General features: G+C 56.9%; 1 protein-coding gene and 1 long non-coding RNA gene across 8 annotated transcripts in view; one reads left to right on the top strand and one right to left on the bottom strand.

Annotated features, from left to right (window-relative positions):
* FAM163B (family with sequence similarity 163 member B) overlaps positions 1–23,153 on the top strand; it is a 35,235-nt gene extending 12,082 nt beyond the window's left edge. Inside the window, exons 2-4 of one of the 7 annotated variants that reach the window (XM_077965588.1) lie at positions 15,851–15,988; positions 19,960–20,122; positions 20,703–23,153. In XM_077965588.1, the coding sequence (XP_077821714.1) occupies positions 19,983–20,122; positions 20,703–21,183 (621 nt within the window). In that variant the 5' untranslated portion in view covers positions 15,851–15,988; positions 19,960–19,982 and the 3' untranslated portion in view covers positions 21,184–23,153. 7 annotated transcript variants of the gene reach the window in all.
* Positions 3,451–7,375, bottom strand: LOC144334985 (uncharacterized). Its single transcript, XR_013405330.1, has 2 exons — positions 5,063–7,375; positions 3,451–4,748 (listed from the first exon to the last, which is right to left on the bottom strand). It is a non-coding gene; the product is annotated as an uncharacterized LOC144334985 (long non-coding RNA).
* Positions 23,154–23,643: the final 490 nt, after the last annotated feature.

The raw sequence follows: 23,643 nt of genomic DNA on the forward strand, positions 1-23,643 counted from the left end.
TTTCCTCTGGTGTTTTGAACCTATGAGCTACAGTTAATAACTGTTTTAATACCCTTGTCTCCTAATTCTATCATCTGTGCCACTTCTGGGTTAGTTCCAATGAATTGATTTTCTGTTCATTGTGGTTTGTATTTTTCTGCTTCTTTCCATGCCAGGTACATTTTTTACTGGATGCCAGGCATTGTGAATTCCACTTCATAGTTATATTGCAATACATATTTGTGAGGTCTGTTGTGGGATGCAGCTCAGTTACTGGGAAACAGTTCGATCCTTTCAGGCCTTGCTTTTAAGCTTTGTTAGGCAAGACTAGAGCAGCTGTTAGTCCAAACCCTTCTGAGTGCTGTACCCAGTGCTTCATGAATTAGAAACCTTCCCTGATTGGTGGGAAGAGGAACTATTTCTGGACCTGTGAGAGCTTCAAATATTGTTCCCTGGAATCCTATCAACTAGTTCTTTCTCTTGCCTCAGGTAGTTTTGTTCACATTTGAGTCACTGTTCAGCCAGCTACTCATGGGGGACCCTTTGCAGAGCCCTGTGGCCCCATGGTCCCCCACGGAGCAGTAGGCTACTCCCCAGTTCTGTGTCCTGTGACCTCCAGTGACTTTGGTCTCCTTGGGCTATCATCTCTCTCCGCAACTCAGGGAGACCAGCGGGCTGCACCTGAGCTCCCTGCACCATAGCCTGGGATTCCAGCTGGAGGGAGCTGGGGCCACCACAAGACCCTCCTTGTCTCTCCCCCATGGTTTGAGGAGTGCTTCCCTTCGTCACCTGGTGTCACCTTCAAGCGGGAGGGCAAGCCTGGCCCCCATTACCCCATCTTGGCTGAAACTCTGGCTAATGCTGCTTTGCACAACAAGGGTGAGGCCCCCCCACCGATTATGGAGTGACTTCTACTGTCATCTCCATTTTATCAAATTGAAACATGGAGGAACCAAGAAATTTAGCCAAGGTGATGCACAGCCCGGATTGAAGTGGCACCCACCTTGGTGCTCCCAGACAGGAGCATGGCAAACTCGGGGGCTCCCCGCTCACAGCCGCCCAGGCCAGAAGCCTCTGGTTTCCCAGGACTCCTCCCTGTTCCCCATCAAACCACCACCGAGCCCTGTTAGTGCTCCCTCCCACTCATCCCCCATCCCCTTCTCTCCAGCCCACCACCTCCTCCCTACAGTTGACCATGACAGCCTCTGAACGACTTCCTCCCACTCTGCCTCCACACCCACCCCACCGTGCCTGCCTTGCACCCGCAGCCACAGAGCCACTCCCAAAAGCAGAACCGGTCCAGTGACTCTCCTGGCCAGCACCCTTCTGACCCTTCCCCTGGACGCATTCACTCCTCATTCAGCTGAGAGTCAACAGGTGCCCACCATGGGCCCAGGACACCGTTCCAGGCACCAGAATAAAGAGACTGAGCTCCTATCCTCAGCAACTCCAATTCCAGAGGGAAGAAACGACAGTAAATGAGGGTATACTATGCCAAGTATGGGGTAAAGGTACCAACCAAGCAGGTTAAGCGGGTGGAGAGTAACCATGGATCAGGGAATATTTTTGATACATGGCTTGGCAGCTGTAAAGAGCAGGAAGCCATCGTGGGAAGGGTGGATATGGGGTTGGGTGGATATGGGGAAGGAAGGGGAACCTGAGGCCTGACCCTGGGCCCCTTCACGCTTAGAGGTCAGGAGAGGAGGAGAAGCCAGCCAAGGAGGGAGGGAGAAATCGGGGAGAGCGCAATGTCCCAGAAGCCAAGGGCTGCAGCCCCTTGTCCTCAAAGTGTGGTCCGAGGATGCCGCACCAGCAACACCAGGTGCTTGTTAGAAATGCACAGTCCTGGCTGGGATGCAGCTCAGTTACTGGGAAGCAGTTTGATCCCACAGGCCCGGTGGCCCACGCCTGTAATCCTAGCACTTTGGGAGGCCAAGGCAGGAGGATCACTTGAGGTCAAGAGTTGAAGGACAGCCTGACCAACATGGCAAAAACCCCGTCTCTACTCAAACTACAAAATCAGCCAGGTGTGCTGGCACACACCTGTAGTCCCAGCTACTCGGGAGGCTGAGGCAGGAGAATCACTTGAACCCGGGAGGCAGAGGTTGCAGTGAGCCGAGATCCTGCCACTGCACTCCAGCCTGGGCAACAGAGGGAGATTCCATCTCAAAAACATAACAAACAAAAACAAATGCACAGTCCTGCAGCCCTGCTCCCCAGGCAACTCGATGCACGTAAAATGTGAGGAAGACTGACCTGGAAAGTGTTTTGGAGAGGAAGGAGCACCAAGCTGTAACAGGGAAGGTAGGGACAGGGCTCCAGGAAGGCTGGCTTAGGCACCAACGCCCTGCTGCCTGCCAGGTCTCTGTTGACCTCACCCCTCTTGTCTTGTCCCCTTCCTGCTCTTATGCTCCAAGCAGGATGAGCTTCTCCAGGTCCTGCCTTGTCCTGCCCACCTCTGGACCTTTGCACATGCCATTTCCTGCGCAGGGTGCTCTTTCCCATCTTCTTGCTACTCATCCTCAGGTTTCAGCATCTGGGCCCCTCACTCAGGGCCATCTCTCCTGGCTGCCACCCCTGTTAACACTCCCCATTCTCCCTCTCTGCACTCCCAAAATCACAGTACGCATTCATGTCCCCCCACAAGACTGAAACCTTCACAAAAGCAGGGACCCAAAGCTAGGCCCAGGATGCAGTAAGAGCTCAAGGAATATTTGCTGCTGAATTATTGATAAACTGTAAATGCCAAACGTGGTGCAGACAGTGGGTGCTACCAGAGCCCAGAAGAGGGAGCCATCTTCAGGGGTGGGAATCAGGAAAGGCTTGCTCAAGGAGCATGGAGACAGATGGCCAGGAATCTCAGTATGCAGAGCTGGAGGGGAGTTCGAGGTCCTGGGAATGGCACTAGCAAAGGCCCAGAAACAAGAAAATGCGAAGTTGGTGGCTGGGAGGCCAGAGGAACAACCTCTTACCCAGACAAGTCTAAAGGGCATTGGGGCAGTGCAGGTGAGGCTAGAAATGTAAATCAGGAGCAACCTTGGATGACCCAGGACATCAGATGTTTGGGGCCTAGGTCAGGAGCTGCGTTCCAGAGAGATTCCTTGGATGGACTGATGGGGACGCCTTACGGGAAACAAATGTGCTGCAAAGGAAACCTTGGCACTATTCCGAGAGCACGGCTCTGGACGTAGCCACTGGGACAGGAAACCAAACCGCAGCATGGTCTACACAAGCTGATCTTGTCTTGTTAAAACATAATTGAAGTCCTACCAGTTGGCACAGTCACAGAAATGTCCCCACAGCCCCAGAGCCTGCTCCACACGGGCCACCCCGTCATCTCTCACTGAGAGCCTGCCCCGTGGATCTGGGGGTGGCAGAGGGGGAGTAGATGTGGCTGAGACGGGCCTGCCCTGGAGCTTCCAGCCCAGACTTAGCAAGGGAAATTCCAAGGAGAGGCCAGTGAGGTGCCATCGAAGCCACTGGCACCGCCAGCCCCTGGGCAGTGTCTGAGGTTCAGGGCTGGGGTGCGAATCTAGCCTGCCGACAGCCCATCTCCCTCGGCCAGGATGAGGTAGGGACCCTGGCCCCGGCACCGGACTGTGCTTGGCACACAGCTGGCTCTCAGCAGATGCCATGGAGAGGAGGGAGGAAAGCTGGAGATTGTCATAAGTCTCCTGTTTTAGAGACAAGACTGAGGCCATGGTCGCCCCGATGCTAATGGGGAGAGTCTGGATTCCTGCCCAACTCTTTCTGACTCCCAGGCAGATGTGGACACAGCCTCAGAGGCATCCAGGGCTGGGAGGGAGAGGTGGTATCAACAAGCATGAGCACAGGCTGCCTGGAGCAGGGGGCATGGAGGTGAGGGCCTGGGAGCAGGTGCATGACCTAGGCTGGCAGAGGAGGCAGTAGAGGTGGCCTGGGCTGGGGCTGGCAGAGGGCATGGATGGCAGTGGACAGACGCTGGACTCTGGAGCTACTCAGGAAATTAAATGGGCAGGATTTGCTGGAGATGAGATACAGGAGGAAACAGCCGACTCCAGGCGTCACTTTGCTTGGTTGGCTGAGCAAGAAGAGATGCTGAGACGGGGGAGTCTGCCTCCTGCTGGCTGCATTTCCTTGGCAAATCACTTCCCTGCTGTTTGCTCATCTGCAGAATGGGCACAGCAATACAGCGGGGAAACCTTCAACATGACCCAGGTCCCTATAAAGACTGATGAGGGGGCGCTCTGCTTCCTGCTGACCCGCACCGCACAGGCGCACACTGCATTCACACACGTTCCACGTTCCTAACTCAGAGGGCCTCGGCCTGGCCTGCACGTTGGCGCCACCAGCAAAGCTATGCACGTATTGGTTCCTGGGCCCACCCCTGGAGCTTGTCCTGTCAGTGGCCTGGGATGCTGCCAGGTCTGGGGCAGATGTAACTGCCTGAGGTGATTCGAATGTGCAGCCCGGGATCAGCCTGTTGCTCTCTAGGAGCATCGGTCAGAATCCTCTCGGGGGCTTGCTGGGCCTCACCCCCAGAGTTTCTGACCCCATGGGCCTGGGTAGGACTTGGAACTCTGCATTTTAATAAGCTCCTAGTTGATGCTGATGGTGCTTTAAGTAAAGAAGTCACAGGCCTGGGGGAGGCACAGACTGATAGTTATCTGCAAGGCTGCAGGACCAGGGTGGTGGCTGAAAGGCAAGGAGGGTGGCTGCGAGTCAGCAGTCGGCAGGCCCTTGGCTGGAGAGGGAAATGTTCACAGGCTCAGCCTCCCCACCCCTTTGAACTTCTTCTTTTTTTTTTTTTTTTGAGACGGAGTCTCGCTCTGTCGCCCAGGCTGGAGTGCAGTGGCCGGGTCTCAGCTCACTGCAAGCTCCGCCTCCCGGGTTCACGCCATTCTCCTGCCTCAGCCTCCGGAGTAGCTGGGACTACAGGCGCCCGCCACCTCGCCCGGCTAGTTTTTTGTATTTTTAGTAGAGACGGGGTTTCACCATGTTAGCCAGGATGGTCTCGATCTCCTGACCTTGTGATCCGCCCGTCTCGGCCTCCCAAAGTGCTGGGATTACAGGCTTGAGCCACCGCGCCCGGCCCCCTTTGAACTTCTTGTGTGAGCCCCTCGGCACAGCCAGCGTGGGCATCCTCCCGGAAGAGGGAAGGCACTCATCTATGGCTCCAGGCTGCCAGTCTGCCTGACCAGTGGGGTGGACATTAGTGGCTGCTGGACACACCCTCGGCCTCCCTCTCAGGCCGCCCAGGAGTGAGCTCAATTCTGAGTTCAGATTGACTTTTCCAAAACTTCCTCGATGGCAGAGGGGGGTGCATCTCTGCTCCCTGGAGTTGCAGTCGTGATTCTCTTACACAAGAAGTCCCACAGGGGCATGGCACCACCTCAGCCCTCCCAGGGTGCTTGGCTCCCAGGGGCTCTGCCTCGGCCAGTGATTCAGCCCACAGGCATCTATGGAGCACCCACTATTTACTAGGCCTGTGTATCAAGGTGAGACTGGGGGCCCACCCTTGTGGAGCTGGACACGAGGTCATAGTGTCCTCGGGAGGCTGGCCAAGGGAGTAGGTCCAGAAAAACAAGGAAACCGAACAGGGTGGGCCAAGCAGGAAGCAGTGGGGAAGGCCACGCAGGCTTCCTGGAGAAGGCGAGGCCCAGCATCATCTTAAAGGGCCAGAAGGAGTCAGTCACCTCGAAGGGAGAGGGCAGTGGGGGTGCCAGGGGTCTCCCAGGCCAAGGGACAGCCCCTGAGGCCAGCAGGTGCATCCCCAGAGCGGTCCCTGTCCTGAGGCGGAGGCCACACGGACAGGCCTAGGGTGAGGGCCAGGTTGGTCCCAAGGAGTGAGGATTCACTCAGAGGAGCCCCTGCTGGGCCGGGCCTGCTTTGGGGGCCATCCTTCGGGGCAGTGGTTCTCCCAGTGTGCTCCCCACGCCTGCAGCATCAGCATCCCCTGGGCACTTGGGAGAAAGGCATGTTCCCGGCTCACCTGAGTCCGAAGCTGCAGGGTAGAGCCTGCAGTCAGGTTTCAGTGCATTCGGCGGGTGCTGGTGCAATCCCAGTGTGAGGGACAGGCCGCTATGGGGGCACCAGGGAAGACCGGACAACCTCTCCTGTGGAGAGCTCACACTGGCTGTGGAGAAGGCCAGGCAGGGTCCCCTGCAGGGAGACAAGCCAGGAGGAGGGGCAGGATGAGCTTTTCTGTGCACGGCCCCAACAGGAGCAATGTGGGTGTCATTTCAGCCGCAGTTACCGCCCCCCCAAAACACCCAGGTGGGCAGTGCCCTGAGGCTGGGCCCTGATGTCTCCCCCATCTGGAACAGCACCTGGTTCCTGGCCTAGGTAAATACAAAGCCCACGGTGGTGGACCCAGGATGGAGAAGGTTGAGAGGCAGGGGCCCAGTGCCAGAGCATAGCAGGCGCCTGCCACTGCGGAAGAGGCTGCCCCGGCCCCGGGAGGCTGGCTGCTTGGCAGGGGGTGGTCATGGCAGTGCAAGGTAGATCCAGAAGGGAGGCAGCTGCTTGTGAGTGGGGTGGGCTGGGCTTGGGCCTTGGAAGACAGACCAGGATACCCCAGTAGCTGGGCCCTGCCCTGTCCAGAGCCTGCCTGCCTGCTGAGGGACCCAAGGAGAGAGGCTTTTCTGCCAACGCAGGGGGCAGGGCCAGCAGCTTCAGGGCTGGTGCCTCTCTCAGGATCCCCGGAAGCTTCCTTCACAAAAGGCAATGGGAGTATCCAGGGTTCTTTCTCAACCTGGCCCCATGTGTCCCATGTCCTGGCCGAGAATGCTGTTCTGTTGGCCCCTTGACACCCAGCGGCCCCTCAGGCAGAGGAGAGCTTGGTAAGGGCTGGAATTCCTAGCTGGGGGCAGAGTTTCCAGCCCACGCTGCTGGCTGGGGTCTGGGGTGCCTTCCATGTGTCTACTCGCTCTCAGGGTTCTCCTGGGACTCCAGGCATGTCCCCGGTGAGCAGAGACTCCATCTGCTCCTATTCGTAAGGCTGAGTCAAAAAGGGCTTTACTGAGCACGCAGGAGTTTTATCGAACATTATCTCAACGTGCTAGGCCATTTTGGTGGGTAAAGGCCTGGAATTGTATAAAGCCTGCACTTCTTCCTTCTTTGTGCCTCCGTTTCCTCGTCTTTGCGTGAGGATGCTCAAAGTATCTATGCCAGCCGTGCCTATGGGATTCACTGAAGCACCGGGAGTCCCCAGCCCAGCACGGGGCTAAGTTATTTGTTTAATAAACGAAAGCTCTGGTAGTTCCAGCAAGTCCTGGCCTGGCCCTCCCTCCCGTCCACCTTCCAGGTCCTGAACTGGGACTAGGATCTGGGCTCAGTTTGAGGAAGAGGAAAAGAAAGAAAAGAAAAGAAAAGAGAAAAGAAAAGGGAGGGGAGGGGAAAGAAAAGAGAAAAGAAAGGAAGGAAAGAGAGAGAGAAAGAGGGAGAAAGGAAAGAAAGAAGGAAGAGAGGGAGGGAGGAAGGAAGGAAGGACGGAAGGAAGGAAGGAAGGACGGAAGGAAGGAAGGAAGGAAGGACAGAAGGAAGGAAGGAAGGAAGGACAGAAGGAAGGAAGGACGGAAGGAAGGAAGGAAGGAAGGATGGAAGGAAGGAGGAAGGAAGGACGGAAGGAAGGAAGGAAGGACGGAAGGAAGGAAGGGAGGGAGGGAAGGAGGGAGGGAGGAAGGAAGGGAGGGAGGGAAGGAGGGAGGGAGGAAGGAGGAAGGAAGGAAGGAAGGATGGAAGGAAGGAAGGAAGGACGGAAGGAAGGGAGGGAGGGAAGGAGGGAGGGAGGAAGGAAGGGAGGGAGGGAAGGAGGGAGGGAGGAAGGGAGGGAGGGAGGGAAAGAGGGAGGGAGGAAGGAAGGGAGGGAGGAAGGGAGGGAAGGAGGGAGGAAGGAAGGAAGGGAGGGAGGAAGGAAGGAAGGGAGGGAGGAAGGAAGGAAGGAAGGGAGGGAGGGAGGAAGGGAAGGAGGGAGGAAGGAAGGGAGGGAGGGAGGAAGGAAGGAAAGGAGGGAAGGAGGGAGGGAGGGAGGGAGGAAGGGAGGGAAGGAGGGAGGAAGGAAGGAAGGGAGGGAGGAAGGAAGGAAGGGAGGGAGGAAGGAAGGAAGGAAGGGAGGGAAGGAGGGAGGGAGGGAGGGAGGAAGGAAGGGAGGGAGGGAGAGGGGAAGGAGGGAGGGAGGGAGGGAGGAAGGAAGGGAGGGAGGGAGAGAGGAAGGGAGGGAGGGAGGGAAGGAGGGAGGAAGGAAGGGAGGGAGGGAGGGAGGAAGGAAGGAAGGGAGGGAGGAAGGAAGGAAGGGAAGGAGGGAGGGAGGAAGGAAGGAAGGGAGGGAGGGAGGAAGGAAGGGAGGGAGGAAGGAAGGAAGGGAGGGAGGAAGGGAGGGAGGGAGGAAGGGAAGGAGGGAGGAAGGAAGGAAGGGAGGAAGGAAGGAAGGGAGGGAATGAGGGAGGGAAGGAGGGAGGAAGGAAGGGAGGGAGGGAGAGAGGAAGGGAGGGAGGGAGGGAGGGAAGGAGGGAGGAAGGAAGGAAGGGAGGGAGGGAGGGAGGGAGGGAGGAAGGAAGGAAGGAAGGAAGGAAGGAAGGAAGGAAGGAAGGAAGGAAGGAAAGTTAAGTCCAGCAGCAGAGAAGGTTTTACAAACCCAACTTCTGCACGTTGTTATTTTTAAGGGAGAGAAAAAACCTGCCCCGTGGGCAGCTGAGCTGGGACTTGCCCGGAGTTTTCAAGCCCCACTGTCCCGCCCCCCATTTCCTGACCCACGGCCGGGAGATCGGGAAACCACAGCCCAGAAAGTTCTTGATGCATCTCATCTACCTTCTCCTGGCGGCCTGGAGCCCTGGCCTGGCCTACAGCTCTGTGCTGCTGTTACCGCCCCCTGGGAAACACTGGGGATCAGCTAGGTGAGGGTGGGGGTCACGGGGGCAGGAGCCCAGCCCACTCAGGGCCTGCAGTGCAAGTGTGCCCAGCGGCCCTCCACGCATTGGAATCAGCGCCAATGCTGCCCTACTGTGTGCGTGCACTGTGCCGCCCCCTGGTGGCCAGAGGACTGCAGTGGGAAACCAGGTTCTTGCCTTCATGAGGCTTAGGTTTGATGCAGGGAAGTGGGTGAGTTTACCCCGTCCCTACAGGCAAGCTGAGGGTGGGGATGGAAGGAAAAGGAGGGACATCAGATTTGATGTGGCACACCATGTTCACCCCTGGAGCCCTCACCCTTCACCATGTGACGTTGTGCTTTTCTCTCCCCACACTAGGCTCCTTGGCTCTCTTGTTTCCTTGCTTGCAAAATGAGCATAATAATAATCCTTGCCTTGGCTGTCCCAGCAATTAAAGGAGACGTTGGTGAAGGGTGCCATGCCCTCCTGGCACAGAGATAGTGGTGCTTGGCACAGGATCCTGTGCTTATTATTACTAAGAGGTATGGGGAGCCATGCAGGGTGTTTGAGCAAGGTAGCGACCTGTTCAGACTTACAGTTCGGGAACCCCAGTGGGGCAACACAGGATGGCATGGGCAGGAGCCCCAGCTCACGGGATTTCCCAGGTCCCAGGGGTATTGCTGAGCATTCTGCTTGTTGAAGAGCAGGTTTCTCTGCTGTGTTGAAATCACCAGTGTCAACAGTTGTAGGGCCTGACAGAAAGATGGGCCTGAACCACGAGCTTCTTCAGGGATGTGCATAAATATTTCAGATCACGAGGTGGTCAGAGCAGGAGAGGAGGGGTTTTTGGGAGAGACTGCTGAGCTCAGCATCCAGAAATCCAGTCCTTTGCCCTCCTCCCATTCCCTCTACCAACAACTTAGTGCCCACGACCATTCAGGGTGACTGGCCTGTGTCTCACTCTGCAGCAGATGTGCCCAGTGACCCTGGGCAAGGCCCCCTCTCTGGTGAGCACAGCCACCCAACTGCACAATGAGTGGGTCAGCAGCATGCTAGATGCCTCAATATGCTAGATCCCTCAACACACTAGATCTTTCAACCTGCTAGATTCCTCAACACACTAGATCATTCAACATGCTAGATCCCTCAACATGATAGATCCTTCAACATGCTAGATCCCTCAACATGCTAGATCCCTCAACACACTAGATCCTACAACATGCTAGATCCCTCAACACACTAGAGCCCTCAGCATCAACCTGCTAAATCCCTCAACATGCTAGATCCTTCAACATGCTAGTGCTAGATGCTTCAACGTGCTAGATCCCTAAACACACTAGATCTCTCAACATGCTAGACCCTCAACATGCCCGATCCCTCAGCATGCTAGATCCTTCAACATGCTAGATCCCTCAACATGCTAGATCTTTCAGCATGCTAGTGCTGGATCCTTCAACATGCTAGGTTGTTCAACATGCTAGATCCCTCAGCATGCTAGATCCTTCAACATACTAGTGCTAGATCCTTCAACATGCTAGATCCCTAAACATGCTAGATCTCTCAATATGCTAGATCCCTTAGCATGCTAGATCGCTTAACATGCTAGATCCTTCAGCATGCTAAATCCCTCAACACTCTAGATATCTCAACATGCTAGATCCCTCAACATGCTAGATCCTTTGGCGTGCTAGATCTCTCAACATGCTAGATCTCTCAGCATGCTAGATCCCTCAACATGTTAGATCTCTCAACATGCTGGATCCTTCAGCATGCTAGATCCCTTAACATGCTAGATCTCTCAACATGCTAGATCCCTTAACATGATAGATCCTTCAGCATGCTAAATCCCTCAACACATTAGATATCTCAACATGCTAGATCCCTCAACATGCTAGATCCTTCAGTGTGCTAGATCTCTCAACATGCTAGATCTCTCAACATGCTAGATCTCTCAGTGTGATAGATCCCTCAACATGCTAGACCCTTAACACATTAGATCCTTCAACATGCTAGATCCCTCAGCACAGTAGATCTCTCAACATGCTAGATCCCTCAACATGTTAGATCTCTGAACATGCTAGATCCTTCAGCATGCTAGACCCCTTAACATGCTAGATCTCTTAACATGCCAGATTCCTTAACATGATAGATCTTTCATTATGCTAGATCCCTCAACACACTAGATCTCTCAACATGCTAGATCTTTCAGCGTGCTAGATCCCTCAACATACTAGACCTTTAACAGGCTAGATCCTTCAGCACACTAGATCCTTCAACATGCTAGATATCTCAACAAGCTAGATCCCTCAACATGCTGGATCCTTCAGCATGCTAGATCCCTCAACATGCTAGATCCTTCCGCATGCTAGATCTCTCAACATGCTAGATCATTAAGCATGCTAGATCCCTCAACATGCTAGATCTCTCAACCTGCTAGACCCTCAACATGTTAGATCCTTCAACATGCTAGATCCTTCAACATGCTAGATCCTTCAGCATGCTAGATCCCTCAACATGCTAGATCTAGCAACATGCTAGATCCCTCAACATGCTAGATCCTTCAGCATGCTAGATCCCTTAACACACTAGATCTCTCAACATGCTAGATCCCTTAACATGCTAGATCCCTCAACATTCTAGATCCTTCAGCATGATAGATCCCTCCGCATGCTAGATCCCTCAACAGGCTAGATCTGTCAACATGCTAGATCCCTTAACATGCTAGATCCTTCAGCATTCTAGATCCCTCGACATGGTAGATCCTTCAGCATGCTAGATCCCTTAATAAGCTAGATCCTTCAGCATTCTAGATCCCTCAGCACACTAGATCTCTCAACGTGCTACATCCCTCCACATGCTGGATCCCCCAGCATGCTAGATCCCTCAACATGCTAGATTCTTCTGTACCACTGAGCCCACCCCCACCCCAGAGTTGAGATCCCACCTCCTTGGGCCAGACAGCCCAGGTGTTCCCTCCTCTGGGCAAGCAGAACCTGGAGCCAGAGGTGGCAACTCCAGGCCTGACAGCAGCGGCCACAACTCAAGCTTTATTTTTCCAAGTTATTCCCCAAATCTTTCTGTTCAAGGTCCTTAAGCAGCGTGGTACCCTGCCTGACAGAAGGGCCCTACAGGCCAGGTGTCCTGCCAGCATGATCTTTCTGAGCCCTCCATGGCACACTGCCTGCTGCTCTGCCCCAGACAGGGCCAGTGGTGTCCCCATCTCCCACCATCTCTGACTCGGTCTCAGCAGAAAGGGGCTGGGACTGGCCAGTGGTTTTTGAGCAGAGTCTGCGATTCCCTGGTGCCAAAGCAGGGAGTGCCACCAGCTTCCCCATTGCCCGACCTCACGGCTCAGGGTGTGGGGATTTCTCACCTTTGCCTCCATGGCCACTCCTGGCCTCCTGGGCAGATGGCAGCAGTGAGGTCCTGGCGAGCACTGGGCTCCCACCTTCCCCTCCCCTCCCAGGCTCGTCTCCCATTCCCCCATCACCGTTTCCTTTTTTCTGTCTCCTTTCCCTCTCTCTGCTCCAGGGACTCCCAGGGAGATCCCAGGAAAGAGCCTCAGGGACTCTAGCCTGAGAAAGTAGGGTCAGCTAGACTGGGCAGAAGCTGAGGTTTGAGGCAGGCCTGACTCTTGGGGTGATGGTCTGAGTGCCCCACCTCCCTCAGACCACCCAAAGCTCCAGCCCAGGAGTCCCAGCCACTCATCTCCAGGAGACCCAGGGAGCAGCCAGGGAGCCCTCAGCCAGGGCCCCCTCTCCTCCCACACCTTCCTGGCGGGGGCTCTCTCAGCTCCACCTGACTCAGTCTCTAACTGCACTGAAGGCTAGGCCCTGCCCACTGGGTCAGAGGAAGCAGTGACCCCTGAGGACCAGGGAGCCCCCAGGAGGCTTTGGCACAGCCCCATGACAGAGGCCAGGAGGCCTGACCCTGACACTCCCTGTCCCGCCCTATGGTTCCTGAGGTTGGCAGACAGTGGTTTCCTGGGGACCAGGTCAGGGGGGACAATCACCTACTCCTTTCAGCTTCTTGCTTCCTGATTATGGCTCCAGGGCCTCCCAGCCATCCACAGCTTTGGCGTTGGTTCCAGCTCCTCTCCTCCTGGTCCACAGCACCCCTCGACTCCCCTTCTCAGCTCCACACCATGCCCATGGTGGGCCAGGCAGGGCTCCAGCCCTGGGTCGCCCTGGTTGCGTGTCAGCTGAAACTGGTCTTGAGACTGGCCTCTGTGGCTTGGACTCCAGACAGGGATGGGCTTTGAGCTTCAACAAGACTCCTTGAAGAGCAAGGTCCGGCGTCTGTCCAGTCGGGTTTTCCGTTGCTCAGTGGATCTTCTCACTCTTCTGGCCTCAGTTTACTCCCTAGAAAATATGGGTCAGGTCATCTCCTTGCAGAGATGTGTCAGACCCCCTGCTTCCCCGATGGCCTGGGGAGTGGGCTCTGGACGGTGGCTGAACCACTCTTGCCTCAGTTCACGCCACCACCTGGGAAAGCCGCCCGCGCTGGGGGGTCCCAGGGTGAAATGAGATGAATGTACAGAGTCCCGCGAAGCCTGGCTGAGGTCACGCTGGTTCTTACGACCCCCGACATGGTTGAATGACAGTCCTGAGAAAGGCAGGGACCCATTGCTCCCCATCACATCCCACCCCTGCCTCACTCCCACCCAACTGCCCAGCTCCAGCTGGCCCAACATGGAAACGGCTTCCATGCTTCAAGAGCACAGAGACCCCCAGGCATCACCATTTGCACTTTTGTGCCAAACACACTCCTGCTAGGCAGTGAACCACAGACCCTAAGAGCCCCTCCATGGTACTGACCCCAGGGGGCTCTCCAGCTGCTATATGGGGGGAGCTTCTGGAAATCCGTGAAACCTCAGAAATGGCCAGCAACATGCCGTGGTCCCTGTGCTCTTTCTGGGGGCCCCTCAAGGAATCCAGGCAACCACGGGGGCAAACCCTGGGCACAGGCAAGTTTTCCGAACACCAGCTCCCCACTCCGTGCCAAGCCTGGCAGCACCAGTCCCCCTGCTATGGGCATTTTCTGTCTCCTAGACAGACCGCAAGACCCTCAGAACCTATAGTGGGCAGGGGTCTGATTCACTGCCCCCATTTCCCCCGCCGCTGAGCTGGGGATAGAGCTGGGAAGACAGACATTCCAGGTGCTGTGGGGAACTGCCCTCCAGGCCCCCAGACTCCCTCCTGCCGGCCCACTCCCAGCCGGGCTCTGGATAACGTCTCAGGGACCAACCGCGGCGGCAGCGCAGGGCAGCTGAGCGCTTCCTCGTCTGTTTATTACTGAACGCCGGCATCTGGGAGCCCGCGGAGCATGAAATTAGGAACAAATGTGCAGGAGGTCTAGACAGGAACTCTGCGGGCTGCTCTCCTTCGATCGAGGACGCCGGGGCCCTTGGGCTTCCAGGTAGTGGGAGCGCGTTTGTAACCAGACAGATGTGTTTGTGGAGGAAAAGGCACTCTGAGTCTCCGTAAGCCCTCGACGAGACGCCAGCATGGGGAGGAGTCTGACTGTGAGGCAACAAGCCTGGGTTCCAGGTCCAGCTCTGCCCTGGGCCCCCAGGGTTGGCCTTCTCTGCCCTGGCCTCGGTTTCCCCATCTGGAAATGGTGGGCACCCGCCTCACCTGGTTAGAGGGGCCGCTTGTGAAGCTGTCAGATTGCAGGGCCTGTGCAACTGCACTGCCGTCGGGGCGTCTGTGTGTTGACCAGGCTTTCCTGTCCTGGGGCCCGGTTGGTTTGGAAGGCACGGGGCTGGATGAGCCAGAGGGCACAGCCAGTGCCGAGGATGCAGGCCTTGGCTTCTCCCTGGCTCCTACCACGAGCGCTGGGCATCTCAGGTGAATGAGGCAGACAGAAGCCTTCATTAAACGTCGCCTGGGCCCTGCACCATGCAAGGCAGTGGCAGGGGCTGGGGCTGGGGCACAAAATAAATAGGCTCTGGGGGTCCGTTCCTGTGGGCTTTAAGGCAAGTGAGGGAACATCTCCCTCAAGAGGCAAGAGGGACAGAAAACTAGCAGAGTCTGAAATTCAGCACAGGATGTGTGGCCCAGATGGCGGTGAGCAGGGGTTCTCCTGCCAGGGAAAGGCGGGTGTGGGGAGGGGGCTCCTGGGGGAGGCAGGTGAAGGCCGGTGTCTGGCTCTGCTGCCAGGTGTTTCCTGCCCCACCCCCAGCTCCACGCCATTCATTCCTCGGTGCCGGTGCCGCAGGAGACAACTGAAGCTTGTAAACGCAGCTGGCTCTCCCTGCCGGCTGCAGAGACTAGACAGGGCCCTCAGAAGGGGACTGTTGCCCGCCCAGGCCCCCTCGCCACAGACTCTGTGGACAGGGGTGGGGGACGCACAGGGGAGCCCCGTCTCACAACCTGTCCCTGTAAAAACCCGGGGTGGGAACAGGGAAGCAAAGCCATTTATAAAGCTTTAAAACCAATTATGGTCCCAGGGGGCAGATAAACAATTCAGCGCTATTCTCGCCAAATTGCCTTGGCTGGCAGTGCGGAGGCTTCAAGGGAGCTGGAAGAGGGGGGTGGCCCGAGTCACAACCAGGCGGCAGAGTGGCCTCCGCCAGGCTGTCACTAGGCCTGACCCGCATGGCTCTGCCTCCAAGGCTTGGCCTGGGCTGTTCCCAGCACCAACAGACCCTCTCCATCTCCCAGCCCATCCTTCACGGCCCAGCTCAGAAACTTCCTCCTCCAGGAAGTCTCCTTCGGTTCCTCCCCTATCCATTACCACCCTGAGCACCCAAGTCCTCCCCTGTTCTCTGAGGCACTCAGCTTTCTCAGCGCACAAGTATCCTTGGGAGCCAAAGTGTCTGTGGCCCTTTCCCTTCTCTGCCTACCCTTGGAGGGTGTCATCTGGCTTTATTGCTTTATCACTTGATGCTTGTTTACATTTTCATAATCCTGACTTTGTTGGGTGTCTGAATCATCTGGATTCCTGGCAGGGCCGATTAAAACTCCACGTCCCCCAGAGTTGGGAGGAATCAGTGTCTAAACCCTGCCACACCCATCTTACAGATAAGAAAACTGAACCCAGGGAGAGGCCTCTGACCCAAGGTCGCCAGCAAGAGTAGAGCAGGACGGAGGCCCCTCAGGCGCGTGTCACCTGGGCCACAGCTGAGTAGAGTCCTGGAGTCCCCAGGGAGGAGGCTGAAGGTGAGCACTCAGGGAGGGCAGCAGGCGGTCCGTATTCTTCCCTCATTAAATGAAGGGGTGGGATGTGGTCCTTCTCAGCTCTGGTGTTTGAAGTTTTGAAGTTCTGTGGTGTGTGTTAAAGTTCAGGAAGGCTTCCTGGAGGAGGAGGGCGCGTGCTGGGCTTTGATGGTGTGGTAGGCCCGGGGGGGTAGGCATCCCAGAGGGTGCGGCACAGCAAGAGCAGAGGGGAGGCAGGAGGGTGGGGGCCCAGGGAGGCCATGTTGCTGGGAGCTGCTCGGAGTGAACTGTGGGCTGATGTCAGGCCGGGCGCTGGTGGAGCTGCCAACGGAGTGTGTGTCTGTCGGCCATGCCTGGCCCTGGGACCTGGCGCCGTCTCGGGCGTTGCTGCTCCTCGGCGGGCGTGTATCTGCCGAGCGAGGCTGAGAGGCTCCAGCTGGACCAGCCCGGGTGTTGGAGGGTGGCTGCTGACAGCCCTGGGCACCTGGCCTGAGCCGGCACCCTTCCCGTCACACCGCCAGGCCGCTCGCTGCTGGAGGAGACCTGGACCCAGAGGAGCTGCAGCCGGGCGGAGCCAGGGGCCAGCTGCATCTCAGACCTGAGAGAGAGCTTTGCAGCGAGCGGGGCCAGCTCCCTCAGGGACCCGAAGAAGGACTCAGACCCGGGGAGGGATGCGATCCTAACCACATCAGCACAGCACTGAGCACGGTGCAGCTGCTGTCCCATACAACCCCTGGGGGTCTTCCGTTTTATAGAGGAGGGGACTGAGGCAGAGGAATGGAGGCGTTGAAGGCCCATTCTTGCAGCTAACTGGAGGCAGAGCCAGGCTGGCACTTGAGGGCCCAGCCTGAGTGTCCTGTATGGCTCCGCAGTACCTGTCCCTGAGGGAGCGCCTCAGCCCAGCCACGGCCACCTGCAGTCTCCATCGTCCCTGCAGTCTCAGCCTGACAGCAGTGGGAGCCCCTCCACCCAGGGACATGCTCCCTATGGGAAAGCCGTGGCCCCCACTGCTGTCAGTAAGCCCCAGCCGTGGGCCCCCAGCCATGGCCCCTAGTGGAGGGTGGTGCTGAATTTTAATCCCTGCATGATCACAGACAACACTCGGGCATGAGCCTCAACCTCCCTGAACCCCTCCCAAGCTGTGCGAGTGCCCTCATTGGTGAAGTGGGGCCATAATTACCTGGGTGCAAATAGCAAAAATGCACTCCAGGTGACAGGCACACAGCAGGAGTCACTCTGCGGGTGTCAGGGAGGGATTGGTACCTGAGTCAGGACCACAACGGCAATCTCTCCCGCAGCTGTGACTGGCCTTCCTCGCCCCCTCCGGGGACCAGCGCCTTCTGCCTCTCCAACATGTGGCTGAAAACTCCACCCGTGGCTACAGCCTGGCCACAGCCTGAGCACTCATGTCTCTACCCAAGGTCAAGCGACCAGCAGGGACCGGCCAGTGTCTCAGGTTTTAATTCCATTTCCCAGGAGAGAGGCCAGCTGACCCAGTGTGGGGTGCACGTCCATCCTGAACCCAGTAAACTGGCCCAAAGGGCAGCAGCAGAGGGCCCAGATGTGACCACCAGCCTCTTGGCTCAGAGCACAAAGAAGAGGGCCATGGCTAGGCCAGCACCCCCAAACCTGATATCAGCACAGCGTGTGCTTCCCCAAAGGTGCTGTGGTATTCAGGACATTCATATGGAGGAGATATGGGGTTCAGCAGTCGGGGTAGGGCGGCAGGGGCCCCAAGGTGGATGGTAGCAGCGGATCCACCCTGACCTGACCCAGATCCCTCATCTTACTGGTGCTGGGGCCTGGGCAGGTCACTTCTCTCCAGGCCTCAGTTTGCTCTCTAGTGGGATCATTTGAATATCAAAAAGAATCATGACTGCAGTGGATTGAAACACATCAAATATATTTTCAAAAATCAGTGAGATTGCACTGGTGAGTTTCCACACAGAAAGGCAAGCTGGGGCAGACAACAGGCTGGGACCAACAGGGACGCGGGGCCTGCACACGGGACAGGGGCAGCCTTTGGTTCACTGAGAGGTGCGGGTCTGGGCTGGCCTGTTCTCCATCCTCCCGGCACACACACAGCCACAAACCTCAGGGCACCAGCTCATTCTGATCCCTGATAAAGAGAGAAACGGAACCTCTAAGACTTCCCTCTGCAGGCCACATGCTAGGGTAGCCACACAGATGATAAGGGAATATGCTTTCGAGCTTTTTCAAGAAGAACTGGAGCTCATAAACGCGGAAGGAAGGACACCATTTGGAAAGTTACTACTTTGTAACTCCCAGTGAAGTAACAGATCCAGGTCATGCACAGGAGGCTACAGCAATGGTCCGGGAGACCCACGGGAACCTGGCGACGGGAGAACGGGCCGAGAGCAGCTGCGCCCATTAGCTGATTGTGATGTCAAGATGAGAGGGACAGCAGACATCAGGCCCCTGGAAATGATGCAACAGGAAGCCAGTTTAGAGGAGAAACACTGATAAAGGAGCATGTTCAATGCCATGCAAGGAATTGCGGCCAGTTCCAGTGCATGGAAAATTCCGTCAGATAAACAACCCAGTTTCTCTAATAAACAACGTGGGGGTGTGGGGCGTGAATGGGTTTCGAGCCGTTCTAGAGCAAAAGGAGCCAAACGCAACTACATCCTGATTTGAACTAACCAACTGTAAAAAAGGCATTTCCAAGATGACAGGAGAAAGCTAAACGTAGGCTGGGTAATTTTTTAAAAATCCTCCTCCGTCAGATTCTGCACTGAAGTATTTATGGATAAAGTGATATGCTCTGTGATTTCCTTTAAAATACTCCAATCTCTTCCTCCACCCCATCCCCCAGCAAGAAAAAAAAATGAGGCTTGGGAAATTGAGGAAGGGAAGTGGCGCCAGCTCCCACTGTTTTGTGAGAGGTGATTGTGAAGCATTCAGGAATGCTGTAAGCTGCTTGTCAAACCTTGCTTGAACTGCAACTGGCCATGGTAAGAAAATCTACACCACAAAAATCAGCAAATGCTCCCAGCTGGGAGCTTTGAGAGCTGGTTTATCAGCACACCCCAGGACAGGGATGAGCTGAATGCAGCAGCCACTGACAGCATCACTCCAGCCTCCCTGCATCGTGTTTGGTGGACGTTCTCCGTAAGAAGGAGTTTGCAAAGGGCATGTCCCTAGGCCTGGAAATCCCACTTCTAAGAATGTATCCTGAAAGCCACTGAAGCAGGTTCCAATGGTTCCCATTACTTAGCTACAAAGACGCTTATTAAAACATTGCTAGAAATATTTCTTTAATGTAAGAAACCCAAACGTCAGGCAGGAACTGGTTTTCAGTTTCGCAAGATGAAAAATTCTGGAGATTAGTTGCCCAACAGTGTGAAATATACCTCATGCTACTGAGCTGCACATTTACAAATGGCGAAGATGGTACATTTTATGTGTGCTTTACCACAATTAAGCATTTTAAAGAAAAGGGGTCGGTTACATGAAACAATGGAATCGGGTTAGAGATTATGTTGCAGAAGAAAATGTAAGGATATGACAGAATAATGGTGACTGTGTGAGATGAAAATGCAGGGAAGCAGGTTACAAAACCATATGTTCGGCTTGACTGCATTTGGGTAAATTTTAAAACGTGCGAGCTTGTAGAGCCAGGCTGGAAGGACGCCATTCATTGAGAGCATGCTACGCTGAGCATGGAGAGACTCGCTTGTAAAAGCGTCACAAAACCCTGGGCTATTAGCGTCCACCTTCTACAGATGTGGAAGCTGAGTCTGGGAGAGGGGCAGGGACAGAGGCCAGCTGAGGCAGAGCAGGGCCTGGGGCTGCTCCTGCAGCCCGTCCCAGGCAGAGCCCCTGCTTCTCCCGGGCACATCCTGGAGTGCTTTTTTTCCCCTCAGGCTTGTCTTCTCAGTTCTCTAGAATAGCACGGGTGACTTTTGTGGTGAGGAAGCGTGATGCTCTAAAGCTGGCGGCGTGTGTTGCAGGCTGTTGATGGAGAAGGGGGCGGATGACAGCCGGGACCGTGGTCATCACCGGGGGCATCTTGGCGACTGTGATTCTGCTCTGCATCATCGCTGTTCTGTGCTACTGTCGGCTCCAGGTACTCCCGGGCGGCAGGGAAGGGGATAGGGCGGGGAGGCCCGGAGGGTGCCCCTACCTCGGGAGGGAGCCCTGCGTGAAGGCCACAAGGGTCACGGCCCGGGAAGTGGGAAAGCCCTGTGTCAGAGAAGACGCACAGCAGAAGGCAGCCAGGACCCTACCACGGGGTTCAGTAAGACATGCCTGACTCCCCTCACCCAGAGCTTTTAATGAGGCTCAGAGACGGGAAGGGACTTAGCCAAGGGCACCAGCTGCCCAGAGCGGGTGCCGCAGTAAGCACTCCCTTCCCGCCTGCACTCCAGGGCCATCCAGGGTCCCCATGTCTCCCTGAGAGATAATGGGGAGCCATCGGGGCAGGGCGAGGCAACACAGCTGCCAGTGCCTGTGACCCCCGGCTCTGCTGATGTGGGGCTGCGAACCCCTCCATGCCTCAGTCTCCCCACCTGCAAAATGAGATAACAGTCACATCTGCGTGTTGCTGGGCGGAAGAGATGAGTGGATCGTCGTGAAGTGCTCAGCACTGTGCCTGGCCTGAGCCAGACCCATAGCACTGGTTAAACAGCTGAGGTGTCAGGCCTGGGCTTGGGCCACCCGACTCCCGCTGTGCCTGTCTCCCCTCCCCAGTCAGGGGTAGCCTTTCCCGCGTGTGGGTTCTGGGGTGGGAGCAGGCGGCCACACGGTCACCGTCCCTCTGCCCGCAGTACTACTGCTGCAAGAAGGACGAGTCGGAGGAGGACGAGGAGGAGCCGGACTTCGCCGTTCACTCGCACCTGCCCCCACTGCACTCCAACCGCAACCTGGTGCTGACCAACGGGCCGGCGCTCTACCCCACTGCCTCCACCTCCTTCAGCCAGAAGTCTCCGCAGGCCCGGGCCCTGTGCCGCAGCTGCTCCCACTGCGAGCCCCCCGCCTTCTTCCTGCAGGAGCCGCCGGAGGAGGAAGAGGACGTGCTGAACGGCGGGGAGCGCGTGCTCTACAAGAGCGTGAGCCAGGAGGACGTGGAGCTGCCCGCGGGGGGCTTCGGGGGCCTGCAGGCGCTCAACCCCAACCGCCTCTCGGCCATGCGGGAGGCCTTCGCCCGGAGCCGCAGCATCAGCACCGACGTGTGACCCGGGCCCGCCCCCGGGACCCTGGCCTGGAAGGTCCTGAGACCATGGGGGGATTCCTGTGGCACACCCACCTGGCCCCAGGCCCCAAGTGGGGCTTGGCTGAGCCCTCCTCGAATCCCTGTCCTCAGGGGAGGCCCAGGCTTGGGGAGCCCCCAGGCTCACGGCAGGGATAAGGCTCACTGAACACAAACGTGTCCTGGGGGGAGGCACAGCTGGGGCCTGGGGCTGGAAGGACCAGGTGACCATACAGCCAGCCGGGCGTGCACCAGGGCTCTCAGGCTCGGAGGCCACCGATACTCCTGATGCTTCTGTCTCAGACCCAACAACTTGGCCATCCCAGGAGGTCTCCATGTGTCACCCCCTCCCTGGGTCTCAGCCTTCTCACCTGCTCAAGGAAGGGATGACCTCAGTGAGGCCCAGGGCTCTGCAGCAAGGCCCTTCCTGGCAATTGCAGACCAAGGATTCTGCCCCTCCACCCTGAACTCCGGCCTCTCTCTCTTCCTCTATTTTTCCCTTTCTCTCTCTCCCCTACCCGTCTGTCCCTCTCACACACACGCTCTCCAGGGTTCAAGTGCCAAATATCTGCCCAGGCTGAGACACATTGTGCTGAGCCCCCTGCAGATGGACAGGTTGCCCCCTAGAAGGGAGACTTTCAGGGGCAGCAGGGCCCTTGGGATGCTCAGCCCCAACCGGCTTTTTAGGGGAAGAGGGAGGCACGGGGAGAGGGAGAGGCCATGTCGCAGCCCACCTGCCGTGGGAGAGGCAACGCGGAAACGTATAGACCCAGTGCTCAGCCAGAAACAGGGCCAGCAAGCAGCAGTGCATGGAGGCAGCCCGAGGCTCGTTAGGTTGGGCAGAGCCGTGGCCCAGGGCTTGAAAACCGCCGAGTTCCCCATGAGACTTGGCTGACCCTTCCCACCCTTGGGCCTCAGTCTCCCCATCTTGTGTGATGAGGGGCTGGTCACAGAGAGACCCTGAGGACAGAGGTCTTCAGGCTCTGGGTCTCAACAGGAACTGTGAGCTCCAAGGGAGACAGAGCTGCAGGTCACCTCCCCTACCTGCTTCTCAGCAGGACCTAGGAGGCCCGTCCCAGCTCCTGGTGGACCCCAAGCAGCTGGAACCTACTGCTGCCATCTGAAGACCTCATCTGAGCCCACTCTCCCTCAAGCACACCCACCCAGGCTGAGGTCTCCTGGGAATTTTCACCCGCTCTCCTGCTGCTAAGGAAATGACGTCAGTGGTTACCCCAGAGAAATGCCCCAAACCCCGGGACACTAGCTGTCAGGAAGGCAGCCCTTCCTCAACCAGAAAGAGGCAACTATTTCCTCTCAGCAATCTGGCCCCAGGAGCCCCCTTCCCTCTCTGGGGCTCTCCCTCTCCTTCTGGGCCCTGCCATGGAGCCCCAGGGCCGGGGCAGCCCCTCTCTGCCCAGGGAAGGCACCGTCCTCAAAGACAAGGCTTTGCAGGGCAGTGGCCTTCCCTGAGCTGAGGGGGGGCCTGCGCAGGACACTTCTTGCCCTTACTCAAAAATGAAATCACCAGTTTCCAGAGGCTGGCGAAGACATAATTGTTATGTTTTCAGTTGTTTACCTCTTCTTTCTTTCTCCCCTGCCTGGTTGGGATAGGCCAGTGGCATTCACCCTTGAGGTCCCTCGAAGCCCTGGCCCCCGGGCCCGCCCACACCTCTGGCTTCCTCTGTGCATCCTGTGAAGTGTGTTTCTGATGCGTCAGCGTGGGGGGTGGGCTGGGTGGGGTGGGGGTGAGGGCCCAGAGCTGGCCCGTGCTGTGGCTGTTCTGATTCAATTTCCCACTTCCTTTCTGGTCTCCATTCTCTCTGTAGATATGTAGATCTCTTTGAAACGAAGTAAACACCCATCCCTCCCAGCTCACTCTTCTCCACCGTGGGGACCTGCTGGGGGAGCCGCTGGCTCCCTGAGGAAAGTGAAGGCCAATAAAACATCTCCCACGTTCCCGTGCAGCGTCTTCAGTCCTCCCGGGTGTCCAGGCCGTCCACACCCACGCTCTTCCAACTTCTAGGAGGCAGAGTCAGCTTCTCCCTCAGGATGCAGCCAGTCAGGCCAGGGCTCTGCCCGGCGGGGCCGAGAGCTGCTCTCTGGCTGGGGGGCACAGCAGTGGGCCACGTTTGATTTTGAGTTTCCCCGGTGGCTATCCATCTTCCAGCATTGAGAACTACCAGGATGGACTCTGAGCCCCTGGACAGAGGGTGGTTGGGGACAGGCTGGGTCCCCTGGGACAAGTGACTGAGCATCTCTGGACCTCAGTTTTAGCCTCCTGGGGACCTTTGGAAGATAAACCCAGGCAGAGCCAAGGAGGTGCTGGGCACAGAACCTGGCATACAGTAAGGGTGCAGTAAGTGTTGGCAGAAAGGAGAAGCTGGGAGGAAAACAGTAAGACAGGAAGAAGATGTGGATGGCGGGAGAGAGGAGGAGAGAAGAACAG

The sequence above is a fragment of the Macaca mulatta genome, chromosome 15 (assembly GCF_049350105.2).
Source record: "Macaca mulatta isolate MMU2019108-1 chromosome 15, T2T-MMU8v2.0, whole genome shotgun sequence".
Classification (NCBI taxonomy): Eukaryota; Metazoa; Chordata; class Mammalia; order Primates; family Cercopithecidae; genus Macaca; species Macaca mulatta.